Raw genomic sequence first — 18055 nt, forward strand, 5'->3', positions numbered from 1 at the left:
TGCACAGTATGCTAGACAAGTAAAAATTTCTTGCTCATTCAACTACAAACAATAGATTGAAAATACTGCGCATCTAGATTGTCAACTGACTGGTGCTGGAGGCTGTGACTATTCCTTCATTGATTGGAAACGACGACTTTTATGGTGGCTAGGCGGCGAGTTTTTTATTTCTACGGAATCGGAACGTACCGGAACGTTGTACTCAGACATGAAATGGGTAAAATAGGCAGCCCTAACAAATGGGACAAATTGCAGATGCTTTTTTTGATCTTTTTAAGAGTCATAAATTTCGTTTAAATGTCGGGGAGGAGTAACGATAATGATCATCTATCGTGGTGTTAATCTGCAAGCCAATTTTAACTCTCGTCACCACTAAGTGGGTCATTGTTGACCGATCGAAATGTGCGAGAGGAAAGAGCAATATACAGACTATTACAGTATCCGTGGGCAGATCTAGCATCTGGCCTCAATCAATTTAATTTTACTTCTGATGGTCAATACTCTCGATGGTATCTCGATGTATCGGTAAGTGCAGCTGGCGAGGCGGATTCTCTTGAATTTGTTCTTGACGGTGAAATTCTACCTTGGGAATCGCGTGGTAGTGATGACAGAGAATTCTACAGTTGGTTGAACGATGCGGGATTCTCGGAAGGTATTATCACTTTTCTTAATCAAAATAGTACTTAATGGTATGGTACTCAAGGTGAACATACATTTTCGGTTCGCTCTAAAACCGCATCTACCAACCCTGCCATTCCAAGAATGATCTGTTCGGTAAGACTATATGAGTTTGGCAACGAAGATGAGTTCCATATTGACAATAGCGTGGTATCTGCATACCCTACTTGGGATGTAAGCAGACGAGTAACTTATCGCCCAACTAATGCAGGATGTCTAATGAGGAATATGACTCACAACGAATTTTGTTCTGTATGCAAGGAGGAATGTGGTACCAATTTTTCCAGAGAATTTCTCTAATTGGTGCGAATTCAGTTCATAAATTATCCATGACGTGGGTCTCATGCATATTTTCTCACTTTTTAGATGATGTCACAGTGAGTAAAATATCGAATCCTGATAAGACAAAACGTGTCGAAGTCAACACGTTGAAATTGGCACATTTGCGAGCACCTGGAAATGAAGTGGAAGGCGAGATTTTGGAAATTCGTTGGTTTATGGTGGACAGCAACGGCCGGAATTCGATGATCAGTTTGTGATCGATGCTGAGGGAGGTACCTGGTCCGGTGTCTGTGCATTTCATTACCCCAGAAGTCAGATATGATCCCAACGCGCTGTTGCATGATTCAGAAACATTACTGTAACATTCCCAGTTAATTCAACAATGTCAAGTCTTCCTTCTGCGACTGATAATGCAAAACATTTATTGATCTAAATTAAAATTGGGTGTAAATTTACAATTCAAATTTTATTTCGAACGAGTGCCAAAAGTCAAATCTACTGAACACACAAATACCTTCCCTAGAAAAGATTTTTTTTTTTAATTACCAAATTTTAACGAGATTGAAAAGTTGGACTAAATTCTTTCGATGTACCACGGCCTTCTTTGCGATTCACCTCTGAGTTTCAGTTTCGGCAGCATTTGCCGTTCTTCTTCAATTTTACGTGATCGCATGAAGCAAAATAGCCGCAATGAAACGTAATAGAAGAGCTCAACTATGCTCAGTATTGAAACACCCATAAATAGTCCCAGTAGACCTCCACAAGACGACACAAAATCTGTAAGTCCAACTAGCTCGGAGCGTTTCGATGTAATGAACTGATTTTCTTTGAAGAAAATGGAAAAGGAGGCAAATTGATACCTGTCCGAAATTGATAAATTGTAAAACCTTCATTCATTTCTGATCGTATGCGTAATGGGCAAACCCTTCAACCACCGCTCCGGTATGATTTAAGGCTTTGTAAAAGTTTTTCCATTCGTATGACGACTGCGATATTTCAGTATCGTAGGAAATGCTGGTACAAGCTGGCAGGCAGTTACAGCTATTAATTTTCTTGGACGTTTCAACTGTATCGGAGTCCTCCAATAAATCCATTTCTGCCTCAATGTAACAATTCACCTTAGCTATGCCACAAATTGGCGTTGTTCTGTCGTGAGGCATTGAAAATTTTACGCATCCACAAAATCCCAGTGTGTAATTGGCCAAGCATTCCATTTCACAATTTCGTTTACTGTACGTTCTCATGTAGCGCAGTCTGCGTTCAAAGTTGAAGAAACATTGTCGCCTGATAAGAAAGGATCGGAAAAATGATTAGAAGATCGAATAATGGTCAATTAGTCTAGGGGCCATAGAATAACTCGTGTCCATGAAAGGTGCAGAGAATGTGTTGATTCTGAGATTTTTTTCAAGAAAAATGTGGGCCACCCTGTATTTATAAGTGGTAAAACACCTAATTTGTACAGAATTTCTCGATGAGCACACTCGCAGTGACTAAGATCTCTCTGATACAAAAGTTCATGAAGAAATTTCGAAGAAGCGTATGAAATTGCACTTTTTTACAAATTTTCACTTTTGACCGATTTTGTGGCCCACCCCGTAATTTCTACAGAATTTTCGTCTTCGGAGTCCTATAATATCCTATAATATTGCCGAAGAATTTTTTTTTCTATCTGCCGAACCGTCGAACGTCCAAAAAACCGAAAACTGAAGAAAACAGAATTTGGGCCAAAAACTACCCGATTACTCGAAAACTGCCGGGAGTTCAGCTTGGCACCAGAATCAATCAACACATTCTCTGCACCTTTCATGGACACGGGTTGTTCTATGGCCCCTCGACTAAATAACGAAACCTTTTAGGATGTAAGCCAGTAAGAGATTTTGTTGTCCTTAACACATTTGGTTTGATGGAGACACGAACGGCTTGTCCGACTGGAATTCGGAAAAACTGGCCATCAACCTGAGGCAATTCATCTGAAGGATGCAAAACCACTTTAAATCCTTGCACTGGTCCACGACACGAATAATCCAAATCTTGCATTTTCATTGCCATAACGATGTCTAATCCAGCTTTGGAACCAGCATTTATGACTCGATATGGATAAAGGTATATACCCGCAGCTCTGTCATCTTCAAAACCGTTCGCATAACCGTCCTCTAATGTCCAATGCATATGATCCGACATATTATAATTGTAAGTGGACATGAATTTGTCACTGACACCTTCCATGAACATTTCTTTCGGATACAGGGAATTGAATGTGAAACAGAGACCATCAGCAGTTATGATTTCTTCAAAAATGTTATCACAAATTCCCGACAACGTTCTGAACGAGCATGTCATCAGCGAACGTTGCATGGATGGTGCAACCTTTCGGAAATGTCAATTTAATTAACTGGTCTTCACATACGTAATAGGTCGTACTTCTTTTATTAAATCGAAAATAATGTCGGTCGTAAAATTATCACCAATGTTATTGTCATTGCTGAGTATGAGTGGATCACAAATTTGAAATTGGGCAGAAGCGTACTTTAACCTGAAACACCAGCTACGTTAATAATGAAAAAGTTTTCTCATCTAGCGTTGTTTTACACTTACTCTCTTTCTGATAGATTATAAAGCGGTGGGCCAGCCTCAAAACTGATTTTCCTCAATGTATCTCTATAGTCAAAAATACTTTTTTGACTTTTCGTTTCTGATTAAATAATTTGTTTAATTGAAAGTCTTTAACTTGAGTCATCCAACTCACCTGGGCAAATTGTAACAGCTGGGAATGGTAGATGTTTCAGATGGGTCATTTTCTCGGAGAATGTAACGATAACGGGATTGTTGTCCCACTTCATATACGATTGTGAAATTGTAATTGCACAACCTATCAACGAGCATGATACCATAACTATCCACCAAAATCTGTATTAAATGTTGGTCAAAGGTTTTAAAGCGGAAATTTTGTTAATTCGTATATATTGACAATTTTCAGTCAAGAAAATTCACACTGTCTTTCCATTTCAAAGCATACCGCATTGCGGGTCACTTTGACGCTTAGTGTTTGACATTTATATGACGTCAGCGTTATTTTGTCCAACTGTCAGTTGTAAATATTTAAATTTTTGACACACTAAAGGCGTGAATTTGTGCGAACTCTAAAGCTATGCAGTGCAAAGAGAACTCAAAAATGCTTTTAATTAGTTTATCCATACAGAGTTTCTCAAGAATTTAAGAGACATTGGTACTTAGCTAAAATTTTTGCCAACATTCGCGTGCCTCCTATTTTATTTTTGATGATATCTTTTCATCAGAATTCTTTCGAAAAGCTGGTCAAATTGTTACAACCAAATCAGCGCTCCCACAGTGTCCCACTTTTTCGAAATTTGTCCTACTGTCCTACGTAGCGCACTTCAGGAATTTTAATTAAGTAACAATCAAGCGGATTTTGAACACTAAAAGTAAATTAAAATAATTTTCGACCTAACATCATATGATTATTGCAGAGTTCCCACTCCTCCTAAAATTCATAAAATTCCTAAAATGGACCAAATCCTCCTAAAATTCATAAAATTCCTAAAATGGACCAAATCCTCCTAAAATCTCCAAAAATCTTCTAAAACTCCTAAAATTCCTAAAAATAGCCCACACTATCAAAGAATTTTTTTAATAAAACTGAAAAACAAGTAATTTTTTTAATTACGCTGCAATGAATTTGAAAACAGTCCTTTCTTTGAGTCATGCAAACAGCGATCCTGAACGTGGATTTAGCGAAAACAAATATATTCTCGAGGATCTCAGCTTGTTAGTAGATGCGACTATCGTCGCACTTCGACCAAAATTATGGTGAATCTTGTTAACTTGAAAGAAGGGTCCAGTCGACAAGAAACAACTGATAAATACCAAGTTGCTGGTCTTAACTGGCGTCAAAAAAGTGTAAACCATAAAAGTTTCAATTATTGAACTACATAAGGAAAACGATGCTTTGATAAAAAAAAAAACTTTTTGTCAATTAGGGGTGTACGATGGAGAAAGGTTCGAGACTGGTGTAAATTTTAAAAATTCATTTACAACTTGAGACAAATCATAGAAGCTAAATTTTTTAGTTTTCGGTCTTCCACCTACTTCGACTTCTACCAAAAACTGAGATCTTTGTTAGCTGCATTAGTCTTATTCTACTAATTGGAGTCCAGTGCTACAAGAAAAAATTAAATCCAGGCGAAGTTTGTCGAGAAGGTATTTTTGGTGAGTCGTCAAAGTTTGCCGACTATGAAAAATTGAGTGGATTTTAAACTTAAAAATTCGGAAATTCTATCAAGAAAATAATTCGATCTTTGCTCAAGTGGGCTCAAGTTTTTGAAAATCATGTGAGAAATGTTTGTTTCGTGAGTGTTTGTTTGATCTAAAATTGAGGCAAAATGGCTCAATTGAGAAAATCGAGTTTTTGACATCATGGGATGATAACAATTTTTTGTGGACTATGCCTGTCTCGATCCTATATCCATCGCACACCCCTAATTGAACATATTAATTTTCTGAAATTATTTTACGAAGTGTATGAGAAGCAGAAAGATCTTGAGGCTGCAAAAATTCCTCCGGAAATTACTTATAAAACCTTTATCAAATCTCCTAAAATACTCCTAAAATACTCCTAAAATTACTTGCAAAATCTCCTAAAATTCTCCTAAAATTACCGTTAAAATTTCCTAAAATTCCTAATTTTAGGAGCCTTCCTAAGTCGTGGGAACTCTGTTATTGGCTTAGATTATCAGAGATAAAAGATAACCACATCCAGTTATTTCGCGACTGGCAAAATCATGTTTTTGTTTGAGCCACGCAAATGCTGTATTCAGCACAAACCTTCTGCAAAATAAAGGAACAACAGCCAGTCAATGATAGTATTAATGCATATAAGGGTGTTATAAATATTCCCATAACTGATCATCTGCTGTCATTTTGTCACAAACTATCAGGTTTATTTAGATCTTCAAAAATTCTAAGTTGAAAAGTGGTAGAAAAAAAAGCAGCAGGACGAAAGAGCTGATCGTAAACATAAGGACAAAAAAGCGCAGAAATCCAAGATAAGGGAAATCGATAGATCGATTGGTCAGGATTTGGCAACGTTAAATGTGGCGGTAAAGTTGTTGATCGACAGTAACAAATGTTTGAGCAAAGCTGTAAATTCATGGCAGAGTAAAATAGACCAGGCAAGAGCGGTTCATTTTTGAAACGTCAAATAAAGGACCTAATACACTGTATAAAAATGAACTCAAATGAACACTGACATAAATTAAAAAGTTTTACTCGCATAAAAATAAGACTACTAGATTATTCAGGTCCCTAGTCAAATCAAGCACTCCTGCATGGTTTACTTTACTCTGTCGTGAGTAAATTCCAACGGAACCGTGGAAATAAGTGAATTAATTAAGGCACAAGCAGTTCTAACAGCGAACAAAGACGAAAATCGAAGAATTTAAAAAGCAGAAACCGCAACTAGAAAAATAGTTATTTATGCAATCGAGGTACGAAGTACTTTATTAAAGGGTTGATATTTTGAAATTTAAAATAGGCTGTTTGTTGTTTCGTGAGCATAATAAAGTACTTTGCATCCAGTCAAATACAATATATTATGCCACAGATGCATCTAAAGTTTGCAGTGGCATAAATAACTATTTTGAACCTTGAATGTCTGTTATTTTCATTAATAAACCTCAAAACAATGTCCTACTCCTACATGTACTGCGGTAGGGCACGAAAATTTTAGTGGGACCGCTGCCAAATCTATTTTCTGTTGAAAGCTAACACATTCTTGGTCGTTATTGAGGTCGTTAATTTTTCAAAAAGGATTCTGATGGAAAGATATCATCAAAAGTAAATCTAGTATTTAAAAAACGCCTAAATATATGCTTTTCAGGTTGAACCATTACATTTTAAGCATGTACCGAACGAATTGAAATAAAATCTGTTCATTTTCTGGCATTCATTTGCGGTCTAGTGAAAATTTGATTGGACCAATACCACGGCAGAGTAAAATAAACCAGGCAGGAGCGGTTCATTTTCGGAACGTCAAATAAGGGACCTAATACACTGGATGAAAATGAACTCAAATGAACACTGACATAAATTGGAAAATTTTGTTCGCAAAAAATATAGGGCTACTAGATCAATCAGGTCCCTTGTCAAATCAGCGCTCCTGCCTGGTTAACTTTACTCTGCCGTGCCAATACTATTTTCCTCAAATCAGGTTTATCGTGCATGCGCCTTCACTTAGTCACCTATTAATTTGACATCGTCATTATATTTTATTACTATCACGCAACGCGGCCATTATATTTAATTTAAAGTGAGTAAATTGTGCAAAGATTTATTTTTTAAAATCCTTAAGCGATACTTATTACGATTTTATTAAAGGCGGAGAACATACTACCTCATCTACTTCTTTTAATTCAACAGAATTTTTAAATAAAAATGTAAAAATTTGGGAAATGCAAGAAAGTGTGGGAAAATGTAGGAAAATGTTTTCCCAAAAATATTCTCCGGTTGTAACACACTTTTTTCCATCTAAAGTATAAATTATCCAAAGCTGTCGAAAATACAAAAGGTCACGGCTCTTTTCATAGAATAATTATTTCTTAAGGTTTAACTATTGCTATGTTATGTCCAACATTGGTTTATGTCCTCATAACCGGCTCAAGCATCAAAAAAAGTACCTACTCCCACTACCCTTTACATCTACTTACCTTTCAAACAAGTGAATATCTTGTTTAGTAATGTATCTAACTCCGTGAATGGTACTGTTATCACAATACTCTTCAACAAGCATCCGTTTCCTCAGCTTTGCTCTGCCCTTATGATTGCACTTTTTCGACACTGGCCTTTTGGCAAATAAATACGATCATTTTGATGTTGTCTACGTATAATAGAGGAAAATTAAATTTAAATCACGTCGTACTAATCGAAATTAATAGAAATTTGGCTTTGTAAAATAAAAAATGATTTTACCCAACAATTATTAAATTTGCTGAAGTTTTATTTTTCATTTTTCACTCTCTCGTATTATTTTTGTCGTTACGCGTCGAAAACCGTTGTAAAATGTAGAAATCATTATTTTTCTGTTTTTTTTTTTGAAATACATACAAATTGATGAATTTTTAATGAATTTTTTGTAACAAAATATTTTCGTGTAACATGTTTTATAGATTATATTGGTGGTGCATAAAGTGCACACTCGTATTGCTTTCTAGGTGTATAATGTTTAATATAAATTTCAATTATCATTTATCTGGACATGAATGTATCACGTTACGAGTGATACAATGGAATATCACGAATCATTTGAAATTAATTAATTATGTTAACATAAATAAGGTATGACGAAGGAACTAGTTCCATTTAGCGGTAATGGCGGATACTCTCTAGTATGCGGATACACAAGTTTATAACGCTGGCAATCTTCCCCTGTATCATAATGTACTATTATTGTATTGGCGCAAACGACGAACTTATCGACATGCTAATGTAGACCCGACATAAATCCGTGCTGAGCCAGAGTGACCACTTTACCTAGCTTTTCCATTAAAAAATCACAAACAATCGATTCGAAAACCTTTCCGAAGTTTGTTTCCACTCAACACAAAGACCTTCGTAAGATAGCGTGAACAAGCTGTCAAGTAAACAAAGGAAAAATTGAAAAAAATCAATTTTGTCTTTTTCACAGAGTACTTTTTTGGTAAGTGGAAATCAAGCATTAATGTTCGGTATAATTCTCCGAAAAACTCCGCAATAATAGTATGTTATATTGAGTGCTTCGGAGGACTCAGGGACTGAAATAAGCATTTTTTTCGGTGCAGCCACATCTTGTCAGGGCCCATGTTTTTGCTCTGAAGGGCCAAATCTAATTTGTAAAACAAAACTTGAAATAAGTGATCTTGGGTGATTAAAGTAGAAGTCACAGACTTTATTCAATCATGTCCCTTAACTGGGACCACTGGTTCTCAGTTTCTGAATTTGAGAGATCATTCTGTAGGCTCAATGCGAAAGTCATTTAAGGATTCATTTCAAATTTTAAGGTTCTCTCAAGTTTAAGAATTATTCCTGAATGATGATTTTCAATACTGACTTTTGATGATGCAAAAATAGAAAACTGCACAACTCTTAAAGTATAAATGAATCTCTGATTCGAGTAAATAGTTATTTGGATATTTAATTGGGTGTAGCGGTTTCTACAAAATGCCTTAGTTCTTTTAAGGCTCAGCCGGAAATCCACTCAGCTGGTCCGTCTGATCATTTCATAGACAAACAAATTAATCAAACTTTGATTTTGTACTGCCGTTAAATTGATTTTTAAAAATTTCGTCGTTTTCAGTCTTCGTCACATATATCGATTTTTAACGGTCAGTGCAGTGTGCACAAAAAAGTTGAGTCCATATGTTAGTCTAATGCCTTCGGCTCGGTCTGGAAACTTCTCACACGCTAAAAAAGACTTATGGTCTTAGTACGAAATGTACTATTTTTGGCTTGATCTTTTTGTAAAATAATCTGTGAAGTCTGGAGATTAGATTAACATATGGACTCAACTTTTTATGCCCATTGCACTGACCGTTAAAAATCGAAAAATGTGACGAAGTCCGACAACGACGAAATTTTCAAAAATCGATCTGGCTTCAGCACAAAATCATAGTTTAAAAAAAAATCTTTCATAAAATGATAAGTCCACCTGAATGGATTTCCGGCTGAACATTAAAAGAACTAAGACATTTTGTAAAAACCGGTACACCCTAGTATTTAGAAAAATGTGTCTCAGGCAAGAATTTTGAATTCCTAAGTTTATGCAGCTTACAGGAAACAGAAAACAGGAAAAGTAGGAAAATATGAGTTTTCTTGATTTCTCCCCAATAGTTACTGTTGTAAGTACAAACTCGATTTTCTTAAAAATTAAATATTTTGTCATATTTGACATACGCATACCATTTTGAATCTAAACATCCAGAAATGTGCTTGAAAAACTACTGCCAAAACAAGCAAAACACGTTATTTTGCTTGAATTCTCGCCAATAGCTACTGATCGATAAATCTGATATACCTAATATGCCTACGCTGTTTTGAAGCAGTTCCCATTGGAATAGCGGACAACGCGATAACGCTAGAAAGTAAAGGTGGGCACGCAAAACAGAGGCAAACAACGTAAAATTCATATATATATATATATATATTTTAAATATTGAGTCTCAAAACTGCGAATTCGGGCTTACTCGTCTTTTGAAAATCAAAGAGATAAAATTTTTATTTTTTTTAGTTTTATAGAAACAATTACCGTCGTTTGAAAATCAAAGAGAAATTTTTTTCATTTTTTCAGTTTTATAGGAACAATTATGTGTTAAAAATATGGATTATTCTGGATGTTTGCTACCTTCCGTGACATTATCTCACTATCTATGAACTTGATCGTTATGTTTCTTTCACATTTATTTATGAATCGAAGCAGCGCGTTCGGGCTTACCCGTCGTTTTAAAATGAAAGAGATAAAATTTTATTTTTTTCATTTTATAGGAACAATTATGTGTTAAAAATATGGATTATTCTGGATGTTTGTACCTTCCTGTGACATTATCTCACTATCTATGAACTTGATCGTTATGTTTCCTTCTCCGGTAGAGCGATGGACTCATGGCCTATGGGTCCCGGGTTCGACTCCCGGTGTGAACATGCTCATATGGTTTTTCCTAATCATGGATGATTAGTGTCTGCTATTAGTTTCAACTAATTGGCTTTATCGACTGTAAAATAGTCTAACAAAAAATTATCGGAATCGCAAAAAAAATGATTTCTGAGGTGTAAACACCATGACTTAAAAACGTCAAAGAATGCTGTTCAGCAGCTCCATCTATGATTTCCACCTATAATTTCGAATTGATAGATATTCAAAAAATACGTGGGCACGCACAACAGGCCCTTTGGCGGCCAAGGTGCAGGAGTCTATGAATATAAATTCCACCCACTTAATCTATCTATCTATCTATCTTTCCCGTGACATTATCTCACTATCTATGAACTTGATCGTTATGTTTCTTTCACATTTATTTATGAATCGAAGCAGCGCGTTTGGGCTTACCGTCGCTTGAAAAATCATAAGCAGATAAAATTTTCATTTTTTCCAGTTTTATAGGAAAAATAATGTGTTAAAATTTGGATTAATTTGATTTGTTTGGTACCTTCGCGTGACTCTTATCTCACTATCTATGAACTTGATTCGTATTGTTTTCTTTCACATTTATATTATGAATCGAAGCAGCGCGTTCGGCTTACCCGTCGTTTTAAAATCAAAGCAATAAAATCTTAATTTTTTTCATTTTTAATGGAACAATTATGTGTTAAAAATATGGATTGATTTTGGACATGTTTGCTACCTTTTCTCGTGACTCATTATCTCACAGTCTATGAACTCCGATCGTTAGTTTCTTTTCACATTTATTTATGAATCGAAGCAGGCGTTCGGGCTTACCAAGTCTGTTTGAAAATCAAAGAGATAAAATTTTATATATTTTTTCAGTTTTAACATGTAACTGAATTATTGTAATCAAACACGAAGGCATTAAATGTATTTCTATGTGGAAAGATAAATCGAATTTTATTACTCTACGTACACAACGAGGAATAAAGAACACGTGGGTTTCTGATATATGCTAGTATCAAGTTTGTTAAAACAATGAACGTAACAATTTTCTGTGCGAAATTACTAACTTCGGTATATTTTTATCGGTTATAAAGTCATAATGTCTTACCGAATTGTCAGTCAGTGAAAACTGTAACGGTTGGACATAATTAACAATGAATTTTTAATGGTTATGTGGATGCAGTAACCCCCCAATTATGCGTGGAACATTGCTAGATCGCTTGTTCTTGTCGCAGTGGGCGCGGGGGGGGGGCGGCGGCGCTTGAACAAATCGATAGACCTTTCAAGAAGTAGCACCATCAAGAATAGGGTTGTCTAATATGTTACTTGGAGTTTTCTTGATTTCCAATAAAATCTTCAATTCTGTAATAAGGCACATTAATCTAGAGCCGAGCAATTGTATTTCCGTCGTTCGCTATCGTAAGCATTGCCCCTATAATAACCTTATAAGGTTTTTATGCCACCGAGTGATAAATGATCGCACTAAATGTGCACAATGCGTCTCTAAAAAAAGCATTTATCACTGAGTTTCGTACAACGTTTTTCTTCAAAAAGCCAATGAAAGTTTTACTTTTCGTCAATGAGTTACAAAAATTTATATGAGACATAAAATACAAGTTGGAATTGTCTAACAAAGAACGAAATCGTTCCCAGCAATATAAGTATATGTTTGTAAGCTTGTGTCTTATTTAACATCAAACAAAGATTTTCTCGAATTCACCCAATTTACAACCCACCATTTATTTGAGTTATCTACCCCTCAACGATCCCCCATCCAATATTGTAAAAAGAGAAACATAAACTTTAAACCATTACTGACAGATTAATTATCTAGTAATGGAGATGCAAATATACTTCATAAAAATGAAAAGTTAGGTCAGTGGTTTTAAGGTCGAGAAATTTTGCATTAAATCATAAATGGCACAACGCACGACAGCCACTTCATGTATGCCTTCATATTATGCATTCAATTCGGAATTTTTACGTCGAATTATATATTAATTAATAGTATTGCGTTAGATTATTGTCAAAAGGACCATCCTTCAATTACTTGGTTAATACTCTCACAGGAAAATTAAACTTTGACAACAACTATGTTGGAATTTTTTTTATATAATTTCCACTTAATTGCCGTGTTGGAACTGGCGTTATTTATAGCGAAGTGAATTGATGAGCTAACCAGTAAAGTAACTTCATTAGCAAAATCTCTCTCTCTAATAAGGAAAACGATGCTTTGATAAAAAAAAAACTTTTTGTCAATTAGGGGTGTACGATGGAGAAAGGTTCGAGACTGGTGTAAATTTTTAAAATTCATTTACAACTTGAGACAAATCATAGAAGCTAAATTTTTTAGTTTTCGGTCTTCCACCTACTTCGACTTCTACCAAAAACTGAGATCTTTGTTAGCTGCATTAGTCTTATTCTACTAATTGGAGTCCAGTGCTACAAGAAAAAATTAAATCCAGGCGAGTTTGTCGAGAAGAGTATTTTGGTGATGTCTGAGTCAAAGTTTGCCGACTATGAAAAATTGAGTGGATTTTAAACTTAAAAATTCGGAAATTCTATCAAGAAAATAATTCGATCTTTGCTCAAGTGGGCTCAAGTTTTTGAAAATCATGTGAGAAATGTTTGTTTCGTGAGTGTTTGTTTGATCTAAAATTGAGGCAAAATGGCTCAATTGAGAAATCGAGTTTTTGACATCATGGGATGATACAAATTTTTGTGGGATCTATGCCTGTCTCGATCCTATATCCATCGCACACCCCTAATTGAACATATTAATTTTCTGAAATTATTTTACGAAGTGTATGAGAAGCAGAAAGATCTTGAGGCTGCAAAATTCCTCCGGAAATTACTTATAAAACCTTTATCAAATCTCCTAAAATACTCCTAAAATACTCCTAAAATTACTTGCAAAATCTCCTAAAATTCTCCTAAAATTACCGTTAAAATTTCCTAAAATTCCTAATTTTAGGAGCCTTCCTAAGTCGTGGGAACTCTGTTATTGGCTTAGATTATCAGAGATAAAAGATAACCACATCCAGTTATTTCGCGACTGGCAAAATCATGTTTTTGTTTGAGCCACGCAAATGCTGTATTCAGCACAAACCTTCTGCAAAATAAAGGAACAACAGCCAGTCAATGATAGTATTAATGCATATAAGGGTGTTATAAATATTCCCATAACTGATCATCTGCTGTCATTTTGTCACAAACTATCAGGTTTATTTAGATCTTCAAAAATTCTAAGTTGAAAAGTGGTGAAAAAAAAGCAGCAGGACGAAAGAGCTGATCGTAAACATAAGGACAAAAAAGCGCAGAAATCCAAGATAAGGGAAATCGATAGATCGATTGGTCAGGATTTGGCAACGTTAAATGTGGCGTAAAGTTGTTGATCGACAGTAACAAATGTTTGAGCAAAGCTGTAAATTCATGGCAGAGTAAAATAGACCAGGCAAGAGCGGTTCATTTTTGAAACGTCAAATAAAAGACCTAATACACTGTATAAAAATGAACTCAAATGAACACTGACATAAATTAAAAAGTTTTACTCGCATAAAAATAAGACTACTAGATTATTCAGGTCCCTAGTCAAATCAAGCACTCCTGCATGGTTTACTTTACTCTGTTCGTGAGTAAATTCAACGCGAACCGTGGAAATATAAGTGAATTAATTAAGGCCAAGCAGTTTTCTAGGATCTTTCTTCGGCTCGTGNCTATGCCTGTCTCGATCCTATATCCATCGCACACCCCTAATTGAACATATTAATTTTCTGAAATTATTTTACGAAGTGTATGAGAAGCAGAAAGATCTTGAGGCTGCAAAAATTCCTCCGGAAAATTACTTATAAAACCTTTATCAAATCTCCTAAAATACTCCTAAAATACTCCTAAAATTACTTGCAAAATCTCCTAAAATTCTCCTAAAATTACCGTTAAAATTTCCTAAAATTCCTAATTTTAGGAGCCTTCCTAAGTCGTGGGAACTCTGTTATTGGCTTAGATTATCAGAGATAAAAGATAACCACATCCAGTTATTTCGCGACTGGCAAAATCATGTTTTTGTTTGAGCCACGCAAATGCTGTATTCAGCACAAACCTTCTGCAAAATAAAGGAACAACAGCCAGTCAATGATAGTATTAATGCATATAAGGGTGTTATAAATATTCCCATAACTGATCATCTGCTGTCATTTTGTCACAAACTATCAGGTTTATTTAGATCTTCAAAAATTCTAAGTTGAAAAGTGGTAGAAAAAAAAGCAGCAGGACGAAAGAGCTGATCCGTAAACATAAGGACAAAAAAGCGCAGAAATCCAAGATAAGGGAAATCGATAGATCGATTGGTCAGGATTTGGCAACGTTAAATGTGGCGGTAAAGTTGTTGATCGACAGTAACAAATGTTTGAGCAAAGCTGTAAATTCATGGCAGAGTAAAATAGACCAGGCAAGAGCGGTTCATTTTTGAAACGTCAAATAAAGGACCTAATACACTGTATAAAAATGAACTCAAAATGAACACTGACATAAATTAAAAAGTTTTACTCGCATAAAAATAAGACTACTAGATTATTCAGGTCCCTAGTCAAATCAAGCACTCCTGCATGGTTTACTTTACTCTGTCGTGAGTAAATTCCAACGGAACCGTGGAAATAAGTGAATTAATTAAGGCACAAGCAGTTCTAACAGCGAACAAAGACGAAAATCGAAGAATTTTAAAAAGCAGAAACCGCAACTAGAAAAATAGTTATTTATGCAATCGAGGTACGAAGTACTTTATTAAAGGGTTGATATTTTGAAATTTAAAATAGGCTGTTTGTTGTTTCGTGAGCATAATAAAGTACTTTGCATCCAGTCAAATACAATATATTATGCCACAGATGCATCTAAAGTTTGCAGTGGCATAAATAACTATTTTGAACCTTGAATGTCTGTTATTTTCATTAATAAACCTCAAAACAATGTCCTACTCCTACATGTACTGCGGTAGGGCACGAAAATTTTAGTGGGACCGCTGCCCAAATCTATTTTCTGTTGAAAGCTAACACATTCTTGGTCGTTATTGAGGTCGTTAATTTTTCAAAAAGGATTCTGATGGAAAGATATCATCAAAAGTAAATCTAGTATTTAAAAAACGCCTAAATATATGCTTTTCAGGTTGAACCATTACATTTTAAGCATGTACCGAACGAATTGAAATAAAATCTGTTCATTTTCTGGCATTCATTTGCGGTCTAGTGAAAATTTGATTGGACCAATACCACGGCAGAGTAAAATAAACCAGGCAGGAGCGGTTCATTTTCGGAACGTCAAATAAGGGACCTAATACACTGGATGAAAATGAACTCAAATGAACACTGACATAAATTGGAAAATTTTGTTTCGCAAAAAATATAGGGCTACTAGATCAATCAGGTCCCTTGTCAAATCAGCGCTCCTGCCTGGTTAACTTTACTCTGCCGTGCCAATACTATTTTCCTCAAATCAGGTTTATCGTGCATGCGCCTTCACTTAGTCACCTATTAATTTGACATCGTCATTATATTTTATTACTATCACGCAACGCGGCCATTATATTTAATTTAAAGTGAGTAAATTGTGCAAAGATTTATTTTTAAAATCCTTAAGCGATACTTATTACGATTTTATTAAAGGCGGAGAACATACTACCTCATCTACTTCTTTTAATTCAACAGAATTTTTAAATAAAAATGTAAAAATTTGGGAAATGCAAGAAAGTGTGGGAAAATGTAGGAAAATGTTTTCCCAAAAATATTCTCCGGTTGTAACACACTTTTTTCCATCTAAAGTATAAATTATCCAAAGCTGTCGAAAATACAAAAGGTCACGGCTCTTTTCATAGAATAATTATTTCTTAAGGTTTAACTATTGCTATGTTATGTCCAACATTGGTTTATGTCCTCATAACCGGCTCAAGCATCAAAAAAAGTACCTACTCCCACTACCCTTTACATCTACTTACCTTTCAAACAAGTGAATATCTTGTTTAGTAATGTATCTAACTCCGTGAATGGTACTGTTATCACAATACTCTTCAACAAGCATCCGTTTCCTCAGCTTTGCTCTGCCCTTATGATTGCACTTTTTCGACACTGGCCTTTTTGGCAAATAAATACGATCATTTTGATGTTGTCTACGTATAATAGAGGAAAATTAAATTTAAATCACGTCGGTACTAATCGAAATTAATAGAAATTTGGCTTTGTAAAATAAAAATGATTTTACCCAACAATTATTAAATTTGCTGAAGTTTTATTTTTCATTTTTCACTCTCTCGTATTATTTTTTGTCGTTACGCGTCGAAAACCCGTTGTAAAATGTAGAAATCATTATTTTTCTGTTTTTTTTTTTGAAATACATACAAATTGATGAATTTTTAATGAATTTTTTGTAACAAAATATTTTCGTGTAACATGTTTTATAGATTATATTGGTGGTGCATAAAGTGCACACTCGTATTGCTTTCTAGGTGTATAATGTTTAATATAAATTTCAATTATCATTTATCTGGACATGAATGTATCACGTTACGAGTGATACAATGGAATATCACGAATCATTTGAAATTAATTAATTATGTTAACATAAATAAGGGTATGACGAAGGAACTAGTTCCATTTAGCGGTAATGGGCGGATACTCTCTAGTATGCGGATACACAAGTTTATAACGCTGGCAATCTTCCCCTGTATCATAATGTACTATTATTGTATTGGCGCAAACGACGAACTTATCGACATGCTAATGTAGACCCGACATAAATCCGTGCTGAGCCAGAGTGACCACTTTACCTAGCTTTTCCATTAAAAAATCACAAACAATCGATTCGAAAACCTTTCCGAAGTTTGTTTCCACTCAACACAAAGACCTTCGTAAGATAGCGTGAACAAGCTGTCAAGTAAACAAAGGAAAAATTGAAAAAAATCAATTTTGTCTTTTTCACAGAGTACTTTTTTGGTAAGTGGAAATCAAGCATTAATGTTCGGTATAATTCTCCGAAAAACTCCGCAATAATAGTATGTTATATTGAGTGCTTCGGAGGACTCAGGGACTGAAATAAGCATTTTTTTTCGGTGCAGCCACATCTTGTCAGGGCCCATGTTTTTGCTCTGAAGGGGCCAAATCTAATTTGTAAAACAAAACTTGAAATAAGTGATCTTGGGTGATTAAAGTAGAAGTCACAGACTTTATTCAATCATGTCCCTTAACTGGGACCACTGGTTCTCAGTTTCTGAATTTGAGAGATCATTCTGTAGGCTCAATGCGAAGTCATTTAAGGATTCATTTCAAATTTTTAAGGTTCTCTCAAGTTTAAGAATTATTCCTGAATGATGATTTTTCAATACTGACTTTTGATGATGCAAAAATAGAAAACTGCACAACTCTTAAAGTATAAATGAATCTCTGATTCGAGTAAATA

At 35.0% G+C, this 18055-nt stretch overlaps 1 protein-coding gene across 1 annotated transcript; it reads right to left on the minus strand.

Moving 5' to 3' along the window:
* Window positions 1-1520: 1520 nt before the first annotated feature.
* Window positions 1521-7802, minus strand: LOC119071199 (pickpocket protein 28-like). Its single transcript, XM_037175985.1, has 7 exons — window positions 7683-7802; window positions 3707-3867; window positions 3556-3652; window positions 3382-3493; window positions 2810-3327; window positions 1885-2244; window positions 1521-1820 (listed from the first exon to the last, which is right to left on the minus strand). The coding sequence occupies exons 1-7, from the start codon at window positions 7763-7765 to the stop codon at window positions 1535-1537; spliced, it is 1617 nt and encodes a 538-aa protein (XP_037031880.1). The 5' UTR covers window positions 7766-7802; the 3' UTR covers window positions 1521-1534.
* Between the last annotated feature and the right edge of the window lie 10253 nt (window positions 7803-18055).

The sequence above is a fragment of the Bradysia coprophila genome (assembly GCF_014529535.1).
Source record: "Bradysia coprophila strain Holo2 chromosome IV unlocalized genomic scaffold, BU_Bcop_v1 contig_144, whole genome shotgun sequence".
Lineage (NCBI taxonomy): Eukaryota > Metazoa > Arthropoda > Insecta > Diptera > Sciaridae > Bradysia > Bradysia coprophila.